Source organism: Polypterus senegalus, chromosome 7 (assembly GCF_016835505.1).
Source record: "Polypterus senegalus isolate Bchr_013 chromosome 7, ASM1683550v1, whole genome shotgun sequence".
NCBI lineage: Eukaryota > Metazoa > Chordata > Cladistia > Polypteriformes > Polypteridae > Polypterus > Polypterus senegalus.
Window position 1 is genome coordinate 32,947,425 of NC_053160.1, and position 20,797 is coordinate 32,968,221.

At 35.7% G+C, this 20,797-nt stretch overlaps 1 protein-coding gene across 3 annotated transcripts in view; it reads right to left on the reverse strand.

The window, feature by feature from the left end:
- arhgef28a (Rho guanine nucleotide exchange factor (GEF) 28a) overlaps positions 1 to 14,355 on the reverse strand; it is a 255,985-nt gene extending 241,630 nt beyond the window's left edge. For all 3 annotated transcript variants that reach the window (XM_039758444.1, XM_039758443.1, XM_039758445.1), the window contains exons 1-2: positions 14,211 to 14,355; positions 9,345 to 9,638 (exon numbers count right to left, since the gene is read on the reverse strand). In XM_039758444.1, the coding sequence (XP_039614378.1) occupies positions 9,345 to 9,638; positions 14,211 to 14,289 (373 nt within the window). In that variant the 5' untranslated portion in view covers positions 14,290 to 14,355. The remainder of the gene's footprint in view (positions 1 to 9,344; positions 9,639 to 14,210) is intronic.
- Between the last annotated feature and the right edge of the window lie 6,442 nt (positions 14,356 to 20,797).

The window sequence follows — 20,797 nt, forward strand, 5'->3', positions numbered from 1 at the left end:
GCAGCAAAACAACCCCAGACCATCACACTACCACCACCATATTTTACTGTTGGTATGATGTTCTCTTTCTGAAATGCTGTGTTCCTTTTACGCCAGATGTAACGGGACATTTGCCTTCCAAAAAGTTCAACTTTTGTCTCATCAGTCCACAAGGTATTTTCCCAAAAGTCTTGGCAATCATTGAGATGTTTCTTAGCAAAACTGAGACGAGCCCTAGTGTTAATTTTGCTTAACAGTGGTTTGCGTCTTGGAAATCTGCCATGCAGGCCATTTTTGCCCAGTCTCTTTCTTATGGTGGAGTCGTGAACACTGACCTTAATTGAGGCAAGTGAGGCCTGCAGTTCTTTAGACGTTGTCCTGGGGTCTTTTGTGACCTCTCGGATGCGTCGTCTCTGCGCTCTTGGGGTAATTTTGGTCGGCCGGCCACTCCTGATAAGGTTCACCACTGTTCCATGTTTTTGCCATTTGTGGATAATGACTCTCACTGTGGTTCGCTGGAGTCCCAAAGCTTTAGAAATGGCTTTATAACCTTTACCAGACTGATAGATCTCAATGACTTCTGTTCTCATTTGTTCCTGAATTTCTTTGGATCTTGGCATGATGTCTAGCTTTTGAGGTGCTTTTGGTCTACTTCTCTGTGTCAGGCAGCTCCTATTTAAGGGATTTCTTGATTGAAACAGGTGTGGCAGTAATCAGGCCTGGGGGTGGCTACGGAAATTGAACTCAGGTGTGATACACCACAGTTAGGTGATTTTTGAACAAGGGGGCAATTACTTTTTCACACAGGGCCATGTAGGTTTGGATTTTTTTTTCTCCCTAAATAATAAAAACCATCATTTAAAAACTGCATTTTGTGTTTACTTGTGTTATATTTGACTAATGGTTAAATGTATTTGATGATCAGAAACATTTTGTGTGACAAACATGCAAAAGAATAAGAAATCAGGAAGGGGGCAAATAGTTTTTCACACCACTGTATATGTAAATAATAGTTCATATATTTAAACTAAGCTATTCAGCTCTTGTGTGTTTTGATAATAAGTAGCTTAGCCATAAAAGGGAAAAGGGGGTCGGCAATTTAACATGTGGTTAAAGTATTACTAAGTGGTTTAGTAATGAGGGATGTAATTCATGTTAAAGTTATGTAAATGACTTTTGTTAACTGGACAAAATATTCGTTTTTTTTTTGTCATAGCGTATTAGTTAAATAGATGATTAACACAGGTGTGTTAAAAAAAATGGTGTTGGGAACTACAGTAGAACAAAAAAGTAATATTTAGAGTTATTATTTGAAAAAACAAAACTGAACTCAGGAAAGCACCCTCAGTAAAAGCATAGTGGTGCTACAAATCCAAAGAAGAATACTCATCAGAAACATACTCCATGGCAATCAATGAAGTCTAAAGGGACCTACTCCCCAGCCTAAAATATATAGGCTTAAGGCAGTGGGTGGTCCCTCAGCAATGATGCCAGGATGGCCCCTGCACCTTGGTGTACCACCCACAAAATACGAGGAACATAAGAAAATGCATTATATGTAAAAACTAAATAATAGATGCATAACAAAATTAACAATGTTTACATTATAACAAAAAACATTAAAAAATAATAATTCAGAAACAACAAAAAGGAATATACAAATATAAGCCAGGGAACACCCCCTGGTTGTAACTTAACAGCACTAAACTATTTGAGATTCTTTTAGAAAAACTGACTACCACTAAGGACCCATTCATACCATATTTTTATGTTTTTCTCCACTGCCATGCATATTAATGCTCATAAAATGGTGATAAAAAGAGTGCTTTTACAGAAAGTCACTGCTCCTTCTAGTATGAGCCAAGAATAAAGCAGTTAAACAAATCTAGAAAAAAAAAGCCTACGTCATTGTGCATGCACATGCTTTAGCCGTCTAGTAACAGCCATTGAAGGGAGGTCAAGTACACTTACAATCTAGTGACCAAAACTGAGCACAAGGTTACATAAAGTATATGCATTTAGGTTTAATCAAGCTGAAGTTTACTTAATTCAGTACAAATGTTTTAACATATAGGTAGAGTGGTAGTGCACAGCTGTCATTCTTGCCTCTTAGAGTGATGAGTATGGGATCTGTATACTCATTTTTGGATTGATTGGTATTAGTGAGTGTGCTTAACTGCAAATGACTACCTCTTTTAACACTGACCACTAGAAATGTTATAGTTATACTTCTCAATTAAGATAATGTTCACTTCTTCATGTACCGTGAAGTAAATAACATCCATCCCCTGTTCCCAGCCTCATCTACAGCCCCTGGATATGAATATTGGCCGGTGTACCACCATATGACACTGTTTCAAAATACTGTATATCATTTTCTTTTGCTAAATAGTGCAATGATTTTTTTTAAAGTGATAGGAATAAGCTTATGTAAATATAACAAAGACACAATCACTTATCACTGTACCGTAATGCATATTGATATCCATGTATAATCTTGGAATTTTGGATGCTGCCTGGGTTGTTCGTAGAGAGTCTAGAACTGTCCTCTAGACCTCCTTTGCTTCAGAATAGGGTGAACCCAATATTTTTGCTCACAACATTAAGTGTATATCACTGGCTTAGTTTTAAAAATTTAAAAAGTCTCACCTAAAGGAAATGAGTATTTTAAAATTGTTTGTAAACTATTTAACATGTAAAATCTTACTAAGCTGTATACAACAGGCAATATTATCCTCAAGCATTTTGCTTAAAAAATACCTTACCCTAAGGTAAACTGTAACTTATTAGTCCAGCAGAAAACAACCATAAATAAAGAATATATAAAATGAAAAATGAAAACAAATGTGTGTTTGGCACAAGGATGTTTTTATTACTAACTGGCAGATACCTCTATCCAAGGCAACTTACACTAGTGAGATATACTAAAATTGCTGACATGCATATTATGTCAGAGGCAGGTTAAGTGATTTAGTCAGTAATTTCACAGAATTAAACAACTACAGGCAATTCCCCAGGTATTTATCCCCAGGCAAACACATCTGCAAGCTTACTGAAACAGGTACAGCAAACTATTTGTATTGTGGGGGCAACTGGCCTGTTTAACTTTCAGTCTTCCTAATTTCCTAATTTCTCTTAGAATGCAGGACTTTACTAAAATTCTTATCACTAAGCTTTCCTCTAGCCTCTATAAAGCATTCAGGCCGTCAACCAAGTGAGTCCTCAAGCAATTATTGGTGCCCCATACTCAAGCTCTAATAGTTAATAAAAAGAACCAGAGATTCACAACTTCCTCTGGGCTGCCTGCATTTCCCAGTAGACAGCACGACCCAAGTATTTCAGCATGAGGTTTCTCTTCCCACCTGTTGAGTTCAGAAACGTTAAGATATCAAACTGTCTTCCTTATGTGTAATATTAGATAGCTCAATGTTGTGTGGCAGCAGTGAAACCATTGCACATCATGTCTCCCCTTGTTGTCTTCTGAATAGAGAAATACGAAACACTAACCCAGCTGAGAGCATGTGATACACACTAAATAGGCAGAGAGGCAGTATCTTTTATGATTAAAACTATTTTTAAACTTATCACTGTTGGTCAAAAAATAGCAACCTGTTCTATTATACTTCCCTTTCCATGCTGTTTTTCTTAGTCAATAATAACAGCATTATGTAAGTTTGTAAAATGTATATGTTTCGCTTACTATACTAAGGAAAATGCTTCACAGAATTAAAAATGCCCATTTGCAAATTCCTATAAATTAATAATAAATGGTGAACACCATTATTGTCAAGTAGATATATTGAAATTTGATGGTTTGAATTCTGCCTCAGTCACTGTCTATGTGGAGTCTGAATGTTCACTCTTGTCTATGTGGATTTATATGATGGTGTTGCTGATAGTGAAGTAAACTAGATACCTGGGAAGCGAAAGTGTACCTATATAGTGACAGCGCATAGTATTTAAAAATATTTTCTTTTATATTATTTTGTAGCATGTCTGATAATAATTAACTAAAACTGCAAAAAATAGACCGAGCTTTGTAAGAATCAACATCATTACTGAACTGTTCTCCTGTTCAGAATTTTATTAAATGAGCAATTTGTTTAGCTTTAAAAGAACCCACTGTACATCAATAAGCAAAAGTCTTACAAAAAGTAACTGTTGCAAACCAACCATGACTATATATAGAAGGGTCAGACTTTATGTTCTGTGAACTTTTTTGATGGCTGAAATATACTTTATTGAATGTCCTTCTCTCTTTTTTGAAACTAAGATGTGTTTATTTATTTATACAATACAGGTACAACAGGAAAAGCACAATATAATACACAGTACACAATACAAAACAACCGACACCTAGAAGAACTATATTGTACTGTATATAATTGCCTAATCAGAAGTGAGATTCCTTTCTAATAAAGTTGTGAAGAAGCCTGATTTGCCCTTGTCCTCCCAGATTTCCACCTTCCAGTTTTGCTCCAACTTACTCTCCTATTGATGCAGATGTTAATGTCTTGTCTCAACTTTTCTCTTAATATCCACAAAACTAAAGATAATAGTTGTTGACTTCAGGGAATCCCTTCCAGTTCACAGCTCTCTCCATATAAATGGTTATATCATTGACAGGGTTAAAAACATTAAGTTCCTCAGTGTATATATTAGTGAGAACTTTACCTGGAGCCTTAACTGCTCAGCCATTGTCAAAAAAGCACAACAATGGCTCTACTTCCTGTGACAGCTGAATAATGCAAGTCTTTCTCATTCCACCTACTTTCTACAGGGGAGTCATAGACCACATGATGACTAGTTCCATCATGGTGTGGTATGGAAACTGTAATGCAACTGACTGCAAGTCACTACAGAGAATCATTAAGACGGCTGAGAACATAATCTATAAGGTGGATGCAGTTGTCTATACATCCATGAGCCCCAACATCTCTTAGTGGCACTCTATTCATGCTATCGGAAAGTCTCCAGTTTTTTGATCAGGCTTCTTTCTCTCCTTTTTTGTTAGGACCCTTTTTTACTCCTAAGCGTAAAACCAAATGACTTCCAACTACTGTACATATTTGCCTTAATTATTCATACATTTTAAAAGCATAACAGTATGCAACCTATGTCCAATTGATTATTGCATTTATTGCCTAGGCTTTTGGGAACAAATAGATTTATTTGCTAATACAATAAACATGAGAGGCAGATGCACAGACCGTTTCAGCAGAAAGGCAACAGGGCCTCTCCCATCCCCCACTCACACTCCACACTGCATTCTTAAGTGGACAAAAGGCTGAACAAGTATTTGGGTTGCTGAGCTGAACTAAGGTCTTTCTTTGGTTTGTACAACTGCCAACATCTGGAGTCTAAGAATGTAACAAAACAGACAAATAACCAATGACATGTGGTTACTGACCAAATTTCTTCTAGAAATTGTGAAGAATGAGGAAGAAAAACAGTTCAAAAGTTATTGTGGATTAAGTTGCTATATTACATAATATTTTATTAATAAAATAATAACTTTTGAACTTAATATGATCAATAAGAAATAAAAATGTTTCTTTGAAACGTGACAAGTTGCTTTATAGCCATCGACCCAACAAAGACTGACACCGGAGGCACGTCAAAAGTCAAGCCAAGTCAAGTTGAGGAGCATGCAATGGTACAGTGTGTTGTCGCACCCACTACACAACAAATCAACTCGGGATCCCAGTTTGCAACCCCCCAGGCAGACACGTGGTCCAGTCCCACCCTCCAGAAATGACCCAGCCGCAGCCAGGTGTTACGTGGGCGACCCCTTGGCCTGTTCGAGCCACTCAGGTCCCCAACAATGAGGATCTCACGAGCTGGATAACCATCGGAGAAACATACCACATGGCCGTAGTGCTGTAACTGACGCTCCCTCACAATGCAGTTAATGTGCCACATTCGGGACTCCATGAGCAAACACTCATTTGACACAAAGTCAAACCAACGGTACCCAAGGATTTTCCGGAGAGACACAGTACCAAAGGAGTCCAGTCTTCGTCTCAGGTCACTGCATAGCGTCCATGTCTCGCAGTCATATAGCAAGACAGGAAGCACCTGGACTCTAAAGACTTGGACCTTCATCCTTTTGCATAGTTATCGGGAGCGCCACACACTCCTTTCCAGCAACCTCATTATCCCCCATGCTCTCTCAATCCATCTACTGACTTCATAGGAAGTCACCAGAGACATGAATTTCACTGCCAAGCTAAGTAAACCTCTCAACAAGGTCGACACTCTCTCGGCAAACAGACACACTGCTGATGGCTGTGCCCAAGAGGTCATTAAAGACCTGGATCTTGGATCCTGGATCTTTATCCAGGAAACTCGTTACCCCCAGACACTCAGACTCCTCGCTCAGTCTCTCGAGCACCCCAATCAGAGCCTCCATTCACTCCACGAAGATCACAGCATCATCAGCAAAATCAAGATCTGTGAATCTTTCTTCACCAACAGATGCCCCACAGCCGCTAGACCCCACGACCTTGGCCAACACCCAGTCCATACAAGCATTGGACAAAGTAGGAGCAAGAACACACTCCTGATGAACCCCAGAATCAACTGGGAAAAACGCAGAGGTTCTGCCTCCACTCTGCACAGCACTCATAGTACCAGTGTACAGGCCGGTCATGATATCCAGCAACCTCGAGGCGATCCCACGAACCCTCTGGATGTCCCACAGAGCAGCTTGATCAACTGAGTCTAACGCTTTGTGAAAATCGACAAAGGCTGCAAAGAAACTCTGCCAATATTTGCATTTGCGCTCCATGAGAACCCTCAGTGCCAGGATGCAGTCGATGGTAGACTTCTTAGGCATAAAACCAGACTGTTCCGGTCACTGGTAGGTGAGCAAGTGAACACGGATCCTATTGAGGATGACCCTAGCAAGGACCTTACCCGGCACCAAGAGCAGTGTTAACCCCTTGTAGTTGCTGCAATCCAGGCGATCGCCCTTCCCTTTCCAGATAGGTATGACAAGTCCCATTTTCCAGTCAGTTGGGATGATGCCAGTCTCCCAAATGGAAGCAAAGTTTGCTTGCAATGCCAGGAGGACAGCCTTACCACCAGCCTGGAGAAGTTCACCCCAGATACCAACACCACCACCTGTGCAATCTCAATCTGAACCACCCAATCTCTCAATCTCACGTCAAAAGGGTAACAAAAATGTATTTTTTCTTCAGCCATGGGGCATGTCTTCCCCGTGTCCCACAGGCCCTACACAATCCTCAAAAACACACAAAATAAAACACCAAAACACACTCTTCTTTCTCCACTCCTCCCAGGCAGCTTTGTCTTCCTCCTCCCGACACTGGTACCTCGAGTAGTGGCTGCAGGCTCCCCTTATAGCCCACCTGGAAGTGCTTCGGGTGATAATTAACCTAATTCAGGCTGTACTTCTGGGTGTGGCGGCATTACAGCCCACACGGTTTCAGGAAGCCGTGCAGCTCCCTCTGGCAGTTACCACGGAGCCCAACAGGGATGAGATCCGGTATTCCAGAATTGTGGCCTGATGCAACCCAGGGGGCAGCCACCAAGTGTTCTGAGAAAGAAATAAGTCTCCCATGGCTGCTACCCCAGATTCAGTGCCAAAGGGGCATCCCGGCCAGGCATGGGCCCTGGGCGTCCGCCGCAGACAAATATTGCTTTGCAATTAGATTATGGATATGAATTTGCAGATGTATAGGTTGGCCATGGACAAAAGACAATAATTGAGTTTACGTAACTCTATACAACCCTTTATAAAATGGCATTTTTTGGTTTGTATAGTCTACACTTTTTTGCATTCCCTAATGGATATATTAATCTAGATCCTACTCAAAAAGAGGACTCTTGTAAAGCAATTTCTGTGCTCTATTCTAGTGTCGCAATATGTACTTCAGTTTTAGTTTTGATGAATACAATTAACTAAATTAAAATTAACTATGTTCCATAACTTCAGTAACACCAAAAAAGACAACATTCCTGCAACTCATTGTGGAGTGTGGTTATAGATGAAAGCAGTTATTGTTTTTTATATCTTAATTCTCAACCTTCTGCATTTTTAAATAGTCTCTTCAAATCCTTTTCTACACCAGGTTTTGTAGCTTTGGCCTCAAAAGATTTTTTTTCACATGATATAACCACTAACATCTAAGCTATATCAAATTTTGATCTTCAATTCAGTAACCATAGATAAAACCAACATATCTGACTCTTATGGATGACTCAGATAAGGAAAGCACTATTCTAGTTTCCCCAGATAAACATACTTGAACTAGGAACATGTTTTAAACAGCTAATCTGTTTTTTTAAGAATAACACTACCTTTAAACTCACTAACCCATTTTTTAATCTATTTTAAAACAAAGGTAGTCACAGCTTTGCTTTCAAATATTTTATTTCACAATAATCACAGATAGGCAGATATCACTAATGATAGTAACAGAAAGAAATACTACACTTTCACCCATATAATGTATGCAAAAATGCATTATGCATTACCTGTGCTTAAATCCTTTAAGCAAGAGAAGCAAAAACGTGTATAACCTGTGTGCAGTACACATAAAAATACAGCAGATGTCAAATGTAAATGGCATATTCAAAAGTCAGAATTCTGCATAAATCACAGCCTGCGTAACCAGATTATAAACTAAGTAACTTGCTTTTCCTTTGCTTCGTGGCTAGTGAACTAATGTCTTCATATTTTTCTTAGTATTTTAGATTTTGCTTCATCTCACTAGTGTTACTGTAATTAAGCTTTTGTCAGTTATGCTGTTATTCAAAAGTTTTTTATTTTAACAAATTAATAAACATACTTCTAGATGCTCTGCAGATGTAAAAAAATATTTCTAACATATGATATTCACAAATGAACTAAGCTTATTTACTGTTCTTTTACATTTCAAAATATAAAACATTAGAATATTAGAACAATCTAGATGAGAATAGGCCATTCAGCCCAACAAAGCTCGCCAGTCCATACTTAAGCTATTAGCGTTGAGATTGTTAATATTATTTTTATAACGCCACATAAGGGTCGCCTAATGATATTAGGGCAAGTCTGATACTAGTTTTAAACTTATATGATCTGATTTGAAAACATCTATATGAAAAAAAAAATTCCTCTATTTTTCTTAAGTGGAACTTTGTCACCTCACTACCTTTCGGACTAATACTCAGTTCCAAGTTAAAAAAAGTATAAGTGACGAATTCTCTGGCAAGCATTATATATAGTGTTAATCTTGATTTATGACAGTTGCCCTCTGTATAGGCTATGGGTCTTTGTGATTAGATAAGTAAGGCTCATATTGATGATATGTTTAAGTACTTTTATAAATATTTTGATGGAATAAAAGACATCTTACCTTCAACGGGATGATTTCCCAAGATATTCCAAGAAAAAGGGAGCTCCAGGTGAGAAAGAGCAAGAACAATTTTTTGATCTATATTCTCATTTACTTCATTTCTCATTCCAAATCTTGAAATCAGTGTAAGATGGCTTTCTGTAGTTAGGCAATGGGAATTATCCACCAAGAACTGAGCCAGTTCCACAATATCATTATTTATATACTTAAGAGAACTCTTTCCTAGGATACAGATGGAGTTGTCACCAGTATTAGCATAGGCTGTCACCGTTACATTTTCTGGTATGTTATGACCTAAAATCAAACAAAGTATTTGACATTAATGAGTAACAAAATTATATTATATTGCTATAGTGATTAAATGTTATATTTCAATTAAATGTTTTCTACAAAACAGAAATGCGTAACAATTTCTAATTTATTGCCCTAAAATTACTTGTTATAACTTCCAAGTGTGAAATGATATGTCCTACTGATCATACATACCATAGATCATTTTTAACAAAAAGTTTTACAGTATACAGTATAAAAAATTCATGATGTTAGCTACTGCAATAGATTTCTATTTTAACTGGAAGAAGTAAGTTGTAAATGAAAGACAACATTTCCCTCACCTAAATATTCTGGATATTAAGACATTTAAATTAGTCTGCAACATCACTATTTGGAAAGCAGGTCTTAGAATTTGAATGTTTATAAATAGGATGATTTAGAGTTACATAAATACACTGTGCAGAAAAAAAAAACAAAAAAATGTTTACTTGCAATTGTGCATATGAACTGGGTTTAGACATAGAAAATAAGGGAGAGAACTAAATGATACACAGTTTTTTATCAATTTGAACATTCTCTCATACTTCAAAAATAAATTCTGTTTGGGGTGAACAAGTTTGGAGAACTAACTTTAATACACACAAAATAATCTATACACAAAGCATATTTCTAATAATGCTAAAAATTACAATCAATAAAAGCCCTGCACCTCATTTCTGAAGTGCCCAAAGCTCAATCTGTGGGTTCTATGGACATGTACTAGAATTTTAATTTGTTACTTTCAATTTAGTTAGTATTTGTTAATTTATTTACTTTTGTTTATGTTTTGGTCATGGTATGTTACCACTTTAAGATGATAAAAATTATCTTCTGCCAAAGCAATTGACAGGAATGTGATTGTTCTAATTGGGTGCACCTGCATGTGCATGCCTTCATTTAATATCATCTTGCTGTCTTTTTTTAAAAAAAGGGTGTTTCATATACAGAGCTCAGGTGGTCTTTCGTAAAAAAGAACAACATAGCTAAGAAATATATCTCTAAGCAATTTATTTTTCTTAAAAATTCTAGGATCTTGCCTTTAACTACTTTTTGATAAAAATTTGCTTCATCTGAGCATGTTTTGGCCTAAAGTCTTAAAATCAGCACCACTCTTGAAAAATGTACACTGTATTAAATAGCTCCTTTTATGAATAGCTCTTTAATGCCACAACACTGTCACAGAATAAGATATTGTGCCCTGCCTGCCACAATATATTCAGGTAATAGGAGGCAGCAAGTGTGAATTACTGTAGCATAACAAGTTTGGAACAATTAACATCTATACCTCGCATACAAAAAAGCTTTTCAAATCAGTTATATTTTACTTAAGAGTAATAAAAGCCAAGCTAGAAAAGTAGAAGCGGTTAAAAATTGAAAGTGAATACTACATATTGGATTTGTCCAAACTGTATACATAGTTTCTTCTTTACACAGTTACAAACATAGATAAGCCCTCTAAGGTTGCATGTGATGTTTAAGGAGGCAACAGGAGTTTACAAACACATCTCCACACAGAAAACAGCATACTGTACATATTTGTTGAATGAATAAATCTTAATGATATTAATAACTACCTGCATAAAACTCATTCAGGTTATTTACATATTTTATAGTATTAAATAAGAACAGCTTCTTCAGATAATAATATTACAGATGGCAATAACATATTTTGGATTGCTTATTTTCAGACAAAAGGAATTTAAAAAAATTGAACACCCATTGACATTATCATGATTTTCACATGGCTTTAATTATAATATTTTGGCTCCTTCAGAAAGTCAGCTGAGGAGCTGAATGGTAACAACATAGTATGGACTTTGGCCAGGTCTGAGGTAAAAAAAAAAAACAGCAAGGTATTGGTAAGCCCTAAAATAGTGAGGAGGAATAGAAAAGAGAAGCTGAGATAATACAAACAAGTTGTTAACCCAGCAGATCAAAAAATGCAGTATGCACAAAAAATAGAACATTCTTAGATATCAATACTTTCACCTTATGTTGAACATCAATTTAATATACATTAAAGCAATATCCTGAAATCAAAAACGTGTGTCATCTATAAAGTGCTAATGTAACATGACAACAGCAATATCTATAACTTCATTTATAGTCTGTATGCTTTTTTTAATTCATATTTGTTTCTTATTATAAATATCTTGGTTTATAATAAATCTCTACAGTGCATGCAGGTGGTGATTAAAAAACTTTTGAACATAAAGTTAAAGGAGGTATTCTACAGTGCTGAATTTGTAAGAGGCCAGATTTGCCTCTCTCTGTTTAACTATGTGATTAAAATTTTTTTCATCATTTTTGATTTATAATGTTTGTTTGATAGTTCAGAAACCAGTCAACACGGACACAAAAAAATTAAAAAGAAGCTATTGCTAAATTTCTAATACTAGTGAACTAGACAACAATATGCCTTTGGGGATTTATTCATGCTTAACTAACACGTATCAGAACCAGGCCCCTTTCATGTGCCACTGTAAAGAGGGTGCATCTCAAACTTGACCCAAGGTCAGTCCTGCTGTCTAGTTGAATGACAGAAAAAAATGTTCAAACTGTGGAGCGAATCACAATAGACAACAAAAGAGTAAAGATGCATTATATACTAGATCCTACAGGGATTAGTTATATGTCAGTTGAATTAATTCTTCATGAACAATTAAACATGTGCAAGGTCTGTTTATGTTGGGTGTTCAGAAAACTCCAAAAAAAGGAAGCATCACTTTATTCCTGTATATCCCAAAGATGATGTTGAGCTAAAGAAGTGTTACTGGGAGATATCTTGTAACTGGAGATGAAATGTGGGTACATTATTACTACTCAGAATCAAGACAAAACAAACAATACAAGCATGATGATTCTCCTAACTCAAATGAATTAAAGGCCCAAGCCAGTGACAACAAGATCATGTGCACATTTTTTTTAGAATGTATGGGATATAGTCACATTGAATATTATTTCAGCATAGGAGTTAGGTGGAGAACTTTGCTGCTTGGCGCAGAATAAATTGTCTGCAGTATAACATCAGCAAAACCAAGAAACTGTTTTTTGACTTTCTCTGTACAAACAGCCTATACACCTACTCACTATTTAGATAGTCAATGTAGAGGTGTTGCATTGCTGCAAGTATGTGGGGGTCCATATTAATGACAGGCCTGACTAGTGTCATAATACAAGCTGAATAAAAGGAAGGCTCAATAATGGGATGCACTCTTGACCACCTGGGAGTAGTAGTGAAAGATAAAATGAATGCAATTATGAACAATGCTGCACATCCTCTCTCTGACACAGTAACACTGAAGAGTTTCAGGCAATGTATTTTTCAGTAGAAGTGTGTCAAGAAACGCTACTGGGGCTCCTTAATACCAATGGCAATACACCTGTATAATGCTTTACTGTGACTGTAACTGTCAAGTCAGACGTTTCTTTCTTTTTAATCAATCGGGTGTATATTTTAGAGGGGTTTATTGTTTGTCATAATATAATAATATTATGTATTTCTTTATTGAGCTTCTGTAAAATGCAAAAAGTCCCACTACTACTGCACTGGTGGAGTCTTGCTGCAATCTTTAAGACCAACAACTCATTATGGATCACAAGCTGAAATCCATGACTCTGAGAAACAAAGCCAGTAAAACGGAGTGTGAATATGACTATTTGTCATAAATGTAGTAACTTTAATCTGGATTTTGCAGTACAAAGTATTGGATGTAATTAATCGCCCCGTCTTGGATTTTGAAAAAAATGGTCCCCTGACTACAGTACAACACCATAAGAGCCACTATCTTGGAATAACAAAACAAATTAGTTCTTATCTCTACATTCTGTTTGACATAGTTTAGGAAAGGGAAATATTAACATGCGAAGACATTAAACAATAGGTAAGCTTATTAAAATACACAAGCACATGTTTATTATAAACAGAATACAAACTTCAAAAAACCTTCATCCATTTCTGTGCTTGGTGAATTGCTATGAATTCTAGCAATAACTAGCACATCTCAGAAATACAGTCCAACAGATGATTCCGGCCAGTACAGGATAAAGAAAAACATAGCTGTATACTTTGACCTAATAACATGTCTTGAAATGTGAAAGAAAAGTAAAGCATTAAAATTATAAAGTCCAAAACTTTCAATGTTAACTTATTAGTTATGTTCTTCTATTCTGGATCAAAATAAGATTGTAGAATATTGAATATTTATAAACGAATACACAAGTTAACCTACATATAAAAGCATGGTTATCAGTATCCATTAAATATACTAAAAAATTATATCTTACATCTATTTAATAAATAATAAAAAAAATGTTTAAGGAACTAAAATATTTCTATTTATGGTTTCTTCCATAGTAAGAGAACTTCAGTCACAAGGAACTATATTGAAAGCAATTGAGAAGTACACTATACTAATCAAGTAAATAAATTCTAACTTCAAACTGTAAAGAATTAGTGCTGTTTGGCTTAAAATGTATATTAAAGATTTTCTCACTAAAAATACACTATTCTACACTAAATACACTATACAAAGTATTATAATAACAACTCACCTGGAACCAAAAATTCTAGTGTGTTTCCATCTGCCCTCTTTGCTTCGGTGATATGATCTTGACTTGAGCCTTCATACATTAAATATAACTCTGCCTTTTCTGGCAAAACCTGTGATGTTTCCAAAACAGCAAAGGCCGCCTCTTGCCCCTAGAAAAAATAAACAAAACAGGTTTAGTAAACTTAAACAGCTGTTTGTGATCCAGCTCCAAATTCCATTGAGAGCTGCTTATAATTAAACAATATTATTCCAAAATATACTAAAGCTTCTTAAACCATATAATAATCAAAAAGTAGATTTTACAGCATAAAACATCAATATACAATACGAGGGACAACAAGAGACAACTGACCAGAAGCACTCTGGATGGCTGGTGTAAAACACACAGTTCAGATAAATAGGCAGGAGCAAGCCCCATGTAATGATTTAAAAACTAGCAGCAAGATTTTAAAATCAATTCAAAAACTGACAGGCAGCCAGTGTAAAGAAGCAAAAATAGGAGAAACAGTGACATAATTCCTTGCCCCAACCAGAAAGCGAGCGGCAGCATTTTGGACCAGCTATAACCTGTGTATCAGAGATTTGTTAATCCCAGAATACAGCGAATTGCAATAATCGAGGTGAGAAAAAATAAAAGCATGAGTAGCTTTCTCAAGATCTTTAGAAGATAAAAAAGGCTTTATCTTACCAAATAGACGAAGTTGGAAAAAGCAGCTCTTGACTACAGACTATATTACTTGAAACACATAACATGCAATTAAAGGTACTTTTAAATGAACCAGATTAATATGCCATCAAATTGCCATCTGATTAATTTTGTTTTGCCTATCAATATCACAGATTTAGTGTCATTTACAAAAACTAGCAAAAAATCTATATATCCTTGTTTATTTCTGTAGTACATTTTTAGACTTGCAGGCAATTTTGACTGTTAATTATTATCATCTTGAAAAAGCTGGAGACAAAACTAAAATGATCACAACACAACATTTTGCAAGAATACAATATGTGTACAAGAAACATAAAAAGGAAGCAAAAGATAGGGTGAGAGTTAAAGTGGGTTAAGCAAATGTATAGATAAGAGTTGAGTTAAAGTGCATGCTTATTTTAGTGTTATCAAACTGCTTTGCAGAGAACATTACAATATTTGCAATGGGTGTCACTAGTGACTGTTATTTAAATTGTTTGAAGGTTAAATAAAACAAACAGGTTTAAGTAAAAACATCACACAATTAATGTCTTACTTTCTATTCATGTCATACCTCAAGAAAACTAGCATATGTATTAATAATCTGGCATCTTTTCTCCCACCAAATCAACATTATAATTGTTTAAAAAAAATCCATATTCGTCAGGTACTATCAGAAATGCTATTATTTGTTCAAGGGCTTTTATTAAAATGGTATTAAAAATGCTATGTTAAAAAAAGACATCTGTAATTATGATGTAGATATTCGTCCAGACATCTTTCTATTGTCTAATGCTTAATATCTGAATTTAGGGTAAAGATGACCAGCATCTATGCGGTCATGGATGAGCTTCTAGGAATTATTCATACACAAGCCCATTTTTACCCACACTCTCCAAACTGAGAGTTGCCATCACACTACAGTAAAACATCTGCCTGTAAGATGTGGAAGGAAAACAAAATAGCCGCTACTACATTTCACAAGGACATTGACCTAGCCAGAATGACACTCTGATCCCACTTTGCCACTGTGTTAGTCATACGTTATTAGTTTAACCCTAAATTATTTTCAGGACTGGATTCCTTTTTTCAAATGCAAAATTAATATTATCAAGCTCTTAGCACAAAAGTTTATATAAATAGTTTTAACTAGTCACAAGTACAACCTATATTTGCCGTTTTGTTTTCAGTGACTGGAACTCTTCCTTTAAAGATCTGCTTTGATAGGAAATCTAAATGGTCAGGAAATTACTTCTAAGTGCCCACCACAGGCAAGCACATTTACTGTAAAGCCATTCTGTTCCTGTCTGAAAAACAAAATGTTTATGAAAGGGTATTTTTAAAAATCCAAGTTTTTGTTTCACTAAAATATGACTAGCTTTTTTTATATGAACAAATAAAAGAACAATCCCCAGTAAAAACAATAGCAATTAAGTTTATTATATAAATGAGAACAAAAAGATGTGCTATAAAACAAACACTTCTAAACTACTGCGTGGCTTTACACCAAGTTTAGTTTTTGTAAATATCGAAATGAATGAACAGGCGTACGCAACATTTTTGTGCTTGCTCACTGTTTATACATGAGGACCCAGGTCCCAACCAAGGCTGCAAGTAGAGGGGTAGATTGCTTTCCAAATATATTAATGGTAAAAAGGTAAAAGTGACATTTAACGCAGTCATAGATATAGCTGTATACAGAGGAAAGCTGAAGGATTTGGGTCCAATTATGAAACCTCATTAAAATTAAGAAATAATGTTCTGTGAATTAATTTGCTTTCACAGGACTGGTGCTCTTAATTATATGACATAAACAGAAAGAAAAAAAAAGTAATGGCTACCTGTTATAAAAGATCTAAGTGTTAGCAGCACAATGTTGCTTTTTATTTGTAAGTTCAGTACTTAGTGCAGTAAAGCTAGAAAGAAGTTCTCAGTAGACATGCTCCAAAACTCTTTAAAAGATGTAACCTTACATCTTGCCTGAAGAAGGGGCCTTGAAAGCTTGCATATTGTAATCTGTTCAGTTTGCCAATAAATGGTGTCAAGCAGGAAAACTATTTAGTGTCTCACATGTGTGTCTGAGTGACACTTCAAAGACTGATCTCAAGAAGGTAATACCCTGCCAGCATGAGAGGCGGCGCTGCCCTTTACAGGCTTGTCTGTTTTTTATTCTTTTTCCTCAGCCCAGAGAAGACACCCCTTAAGGGCAATTAACATTGCCCTTCCAAAGAAACCAGTATAAAAGGGAGATGCCCCCAAATGTCTGCATCTCATTTGTACCTGAACCTCTGAGAAAGCCAGAGCTCCCCAGACCCTTTAATGCATTCATAGCTGTAGCCATTGAGGTAATTTACATTTATTTCACCACCATGAGCACCTGTTTACTTTGCAACCAGAATAAAGGGGACTACCCAGATGGCACCCCATGACTTTGCTAGAGCTACGAGTGTTTCTTCCAACCATCCACATCAGATAATCCAATTAATCGAATAAGTGCATTAAAATGCATAAATGCACATTCTGTCCACTGTAAAAACATAATATATTAAGAGAGGTATGAAGGCATATAAAAAACATAAACCTTATTATGCTTTCTGTTTTTATGTACAGTGTGGAAGAAGCCTGGTCAGGATCAGGCTTGCAGATGTTTTACGAACAGGAGTGAAGCAGTAAATTTCAAATGTAAACCCAGATGCATTACTGCACCATTCTGAGTAAACTCTAGAGAATGTTCTGTATGAAAATCCCAGGAGATGCGCAGTTGTAGAAATACTAAAACCAACGGGTCTGACACCAACAATCATGCTAGTTAATATCACTGCAATCACATTTTTCCCCATTCTAGTATTTGATGTGAATATTAACAGAAACTCCTGATCTGTGTCTGCAGGATTTTATGCATTGTGCTGCTGCTGCCAAATTATTGGCTGATTAGATAATTGCAGACAAATCACTTCGGATACCTCAAGGACATTATAGTAAATGTAACAAAAAAAAAACATCGGAAACGGAAAAAGTACATATGACCAGATCCAACTTGATACTTCTCAGCACTGAATGTCAATTCAGTGTTTTGGGTGGAGCATTTCAATGAATAATGTAGGGACTCTGTTATCCTTGTATTCGTTTTTGCGGTAACAGCAAAAATGTAATACAGGTGAAATTAATAATTTGATTAAGATCAAGATTCATTCCCCCCCCCCTCATTTTTTGGTCAAGACTCCAGTCTTCAATTCAAATACACAGTATTAAACAAATGCATTTCCTTTTATTTTGTGCACTGTTTTTTCCAGAGGTATCCCTATTAACAATACTTAGGTAAAATGCATATGCTGTGCACATTTTGAGGTTACACCTGGATATCTGACATGCAGATTATGCAAGATGCATTACACTACATTTTTTTATTTTTTTCCCCCAAGGATTATTTTTCATATATTTTGCGACTGTAAAGCATTGGTCATAATTAAGTCTCTATTATATCATGCATTTTTTCTACCCATTCTCCATTTAAACATGAGAATACCTTTTTTCTTGGCCATCACTACAAACTAAGTAGTGTAAGTAACATATAAAAAAAACATAATTTTGGTTTGAGTATTCCTTTAATCCTGTTAACTTTATCTCAGAGTGGTTAGCACTGATACCTGTCTCACAGTTCATGTCATATTTTTGGCCAGAAAAATTAGTCCAGCATAGTTGGCAGACCCTTACCTAGCCCACAAAGACGCTTAAAAAATCACTACACCATCATAATCCACTTAAAACTAGCTCAGTCTCTCTTCCCCATTTACTTCTTAAATCTTTTGGAGAGTTAGGAGAAATTCTCAAATCTTTCCATGATTTCGATGAACATAACAAAATTATCAAAAATATGATATTTAAAATAATGCACATGTTGGTATTTTTTGCTATGAAACATTTCCCATTTTTGATTCTGTCAACTTTAGTTTGCACAGGGCCAAAAGAAACAAGAGATTATTTTAAAAGAAACAAACAGCTACTGAAGCACACATATAATTGGATGAAGTTTGCTGGCCTTCTTCTTGACAACCAGACAACCTTGACTTCCCAAACTAAGTCATGAGGCAAAATTACATTACAATAATAAATGTAAAAATAACACAAGAAGTCATCTAAACATTTTGACACTAACAACTACCAGGCAACAGATTAAGTTAAATTAACATATAAAGAAAGCTTTTTCTTGTTAAATTAAAAGATCCATCTATAATTAAGTAATGCAATGTAGAAATAAAGACAATTTTAAAAATAACAGCAAAAAATGTTTAAAAATACTATTCTGTATATAGTTTATTTAAAAGTCAAGAATAATTTACAATTAAACTATCAATCCTGCAAACCAATATTGTAGTAAAAAATAAATATGAAGCACGGTTTAATTAACAAAGGTTTATTTTAAAATTACACATAATAACTTAGTTTAGCAATAAAAAGAACAAAGAATTACTTCATATCAAAAGGATGTAAAGATTCCACTGATCACACTTTGGATAGACAATACATAATATTGCCATTTTTTTAAATTTACATGGCAGATGCAGATTTGGCTTTCTCTTTTCAAAATAAATAGATCGAACTTGCTTTTAAAGAATCACCCTATGAATTAGAAATTACAAACAAATGCCCAAGGACATTCCTGAGGGTTGTATCTTTTTCAGCATAATAGCAATCTGTCCTCTACTCAATGTGAAATGAGAACCTCTGAACCTCATATTGAGATGACCCATTAATAACCACCAAAGAAGGATTCAGAGCACAGGGTGAAGGAATACAATAGACAAAGACCAGTGGAATTAACGGTATGGCAATTCCAAGCTATTAACGACTTCCCACTTAAAGAGTAGCATTTTGCAAGGTCTTTTGGAACTAGGGGCCAGCTTTCATTAAAGGACTGTTTAGTTTAGAATGCTTGTTACCGAGCAAATTTTTTTTGTGATACTACACTGATACCCTGCAATTAGAACATGCAAAATGACCCTTCTCTCCCGCAACTGAAACATGCAGGCTTTTAATTGGTACTGCAAGGTCTCGGCAAAGTGTCACAAGTTCAGGCTGACACCATTTTCAGATTTTGCTTTAAGACGTTTACACCCAACACTGCTGAAGTAAGAATATTCACAGACAGAACTGAGATATAACATTTAAACATACACCAACACTGAATAGTATCAACGTCTGTAGACAATGATTTCTGTAAATATTTACTGTTGGTCCCCTCGACAAACTGCTACAGTTGTTTTGCAATACAAGACAGTACCACAAATTTCTCAGTTTGCTCTGCCTGCATCTGCTTGATTTATTTCATATTTCTTCCAGTCTTCCACTTTGTATTCCTGCTTTCTTTTACACTCTCTCATTTCTCTGGAATTGTTCTGTTTTTTTCTTACAATACAACCATTGATTTCAATTACAATTACAATAAAACTAACTGTCCTCTTTTTTATTTAATTATTATTACACTATATCAGAGGGCTGCGGTGGGCTGGCACCCTGCCCGAGGTTTTTTTCCTGCCTTGCGCCCAGCAGACACCCATGACACCGTAGTTAGGATATAGCAGGTTGGATAATGGATGGATGGATATATCAGAGGGTCCAAAATGGAAATTTAATGAGAAGTACACAAAACTTAATTTGAGAAATTGATAAATGGAAGACCATTACTATTTTAACTGGCTATTATGATTGCATCAACCAGCGTCTCTGAGTACTAAGGCTGATGCCAGTCCCAGTGCTTGTACTGTTATGTAAACAGTTGAATAGTGAGAGGTACTCATAATTAGGAGGAGTTTCCCTCCTTTGAAGAGCTTAACAATAATAAAAACACAAACCTGCATACCTCTGATGGCTGCAACATGCACTACTAATGTTGTGTCAAT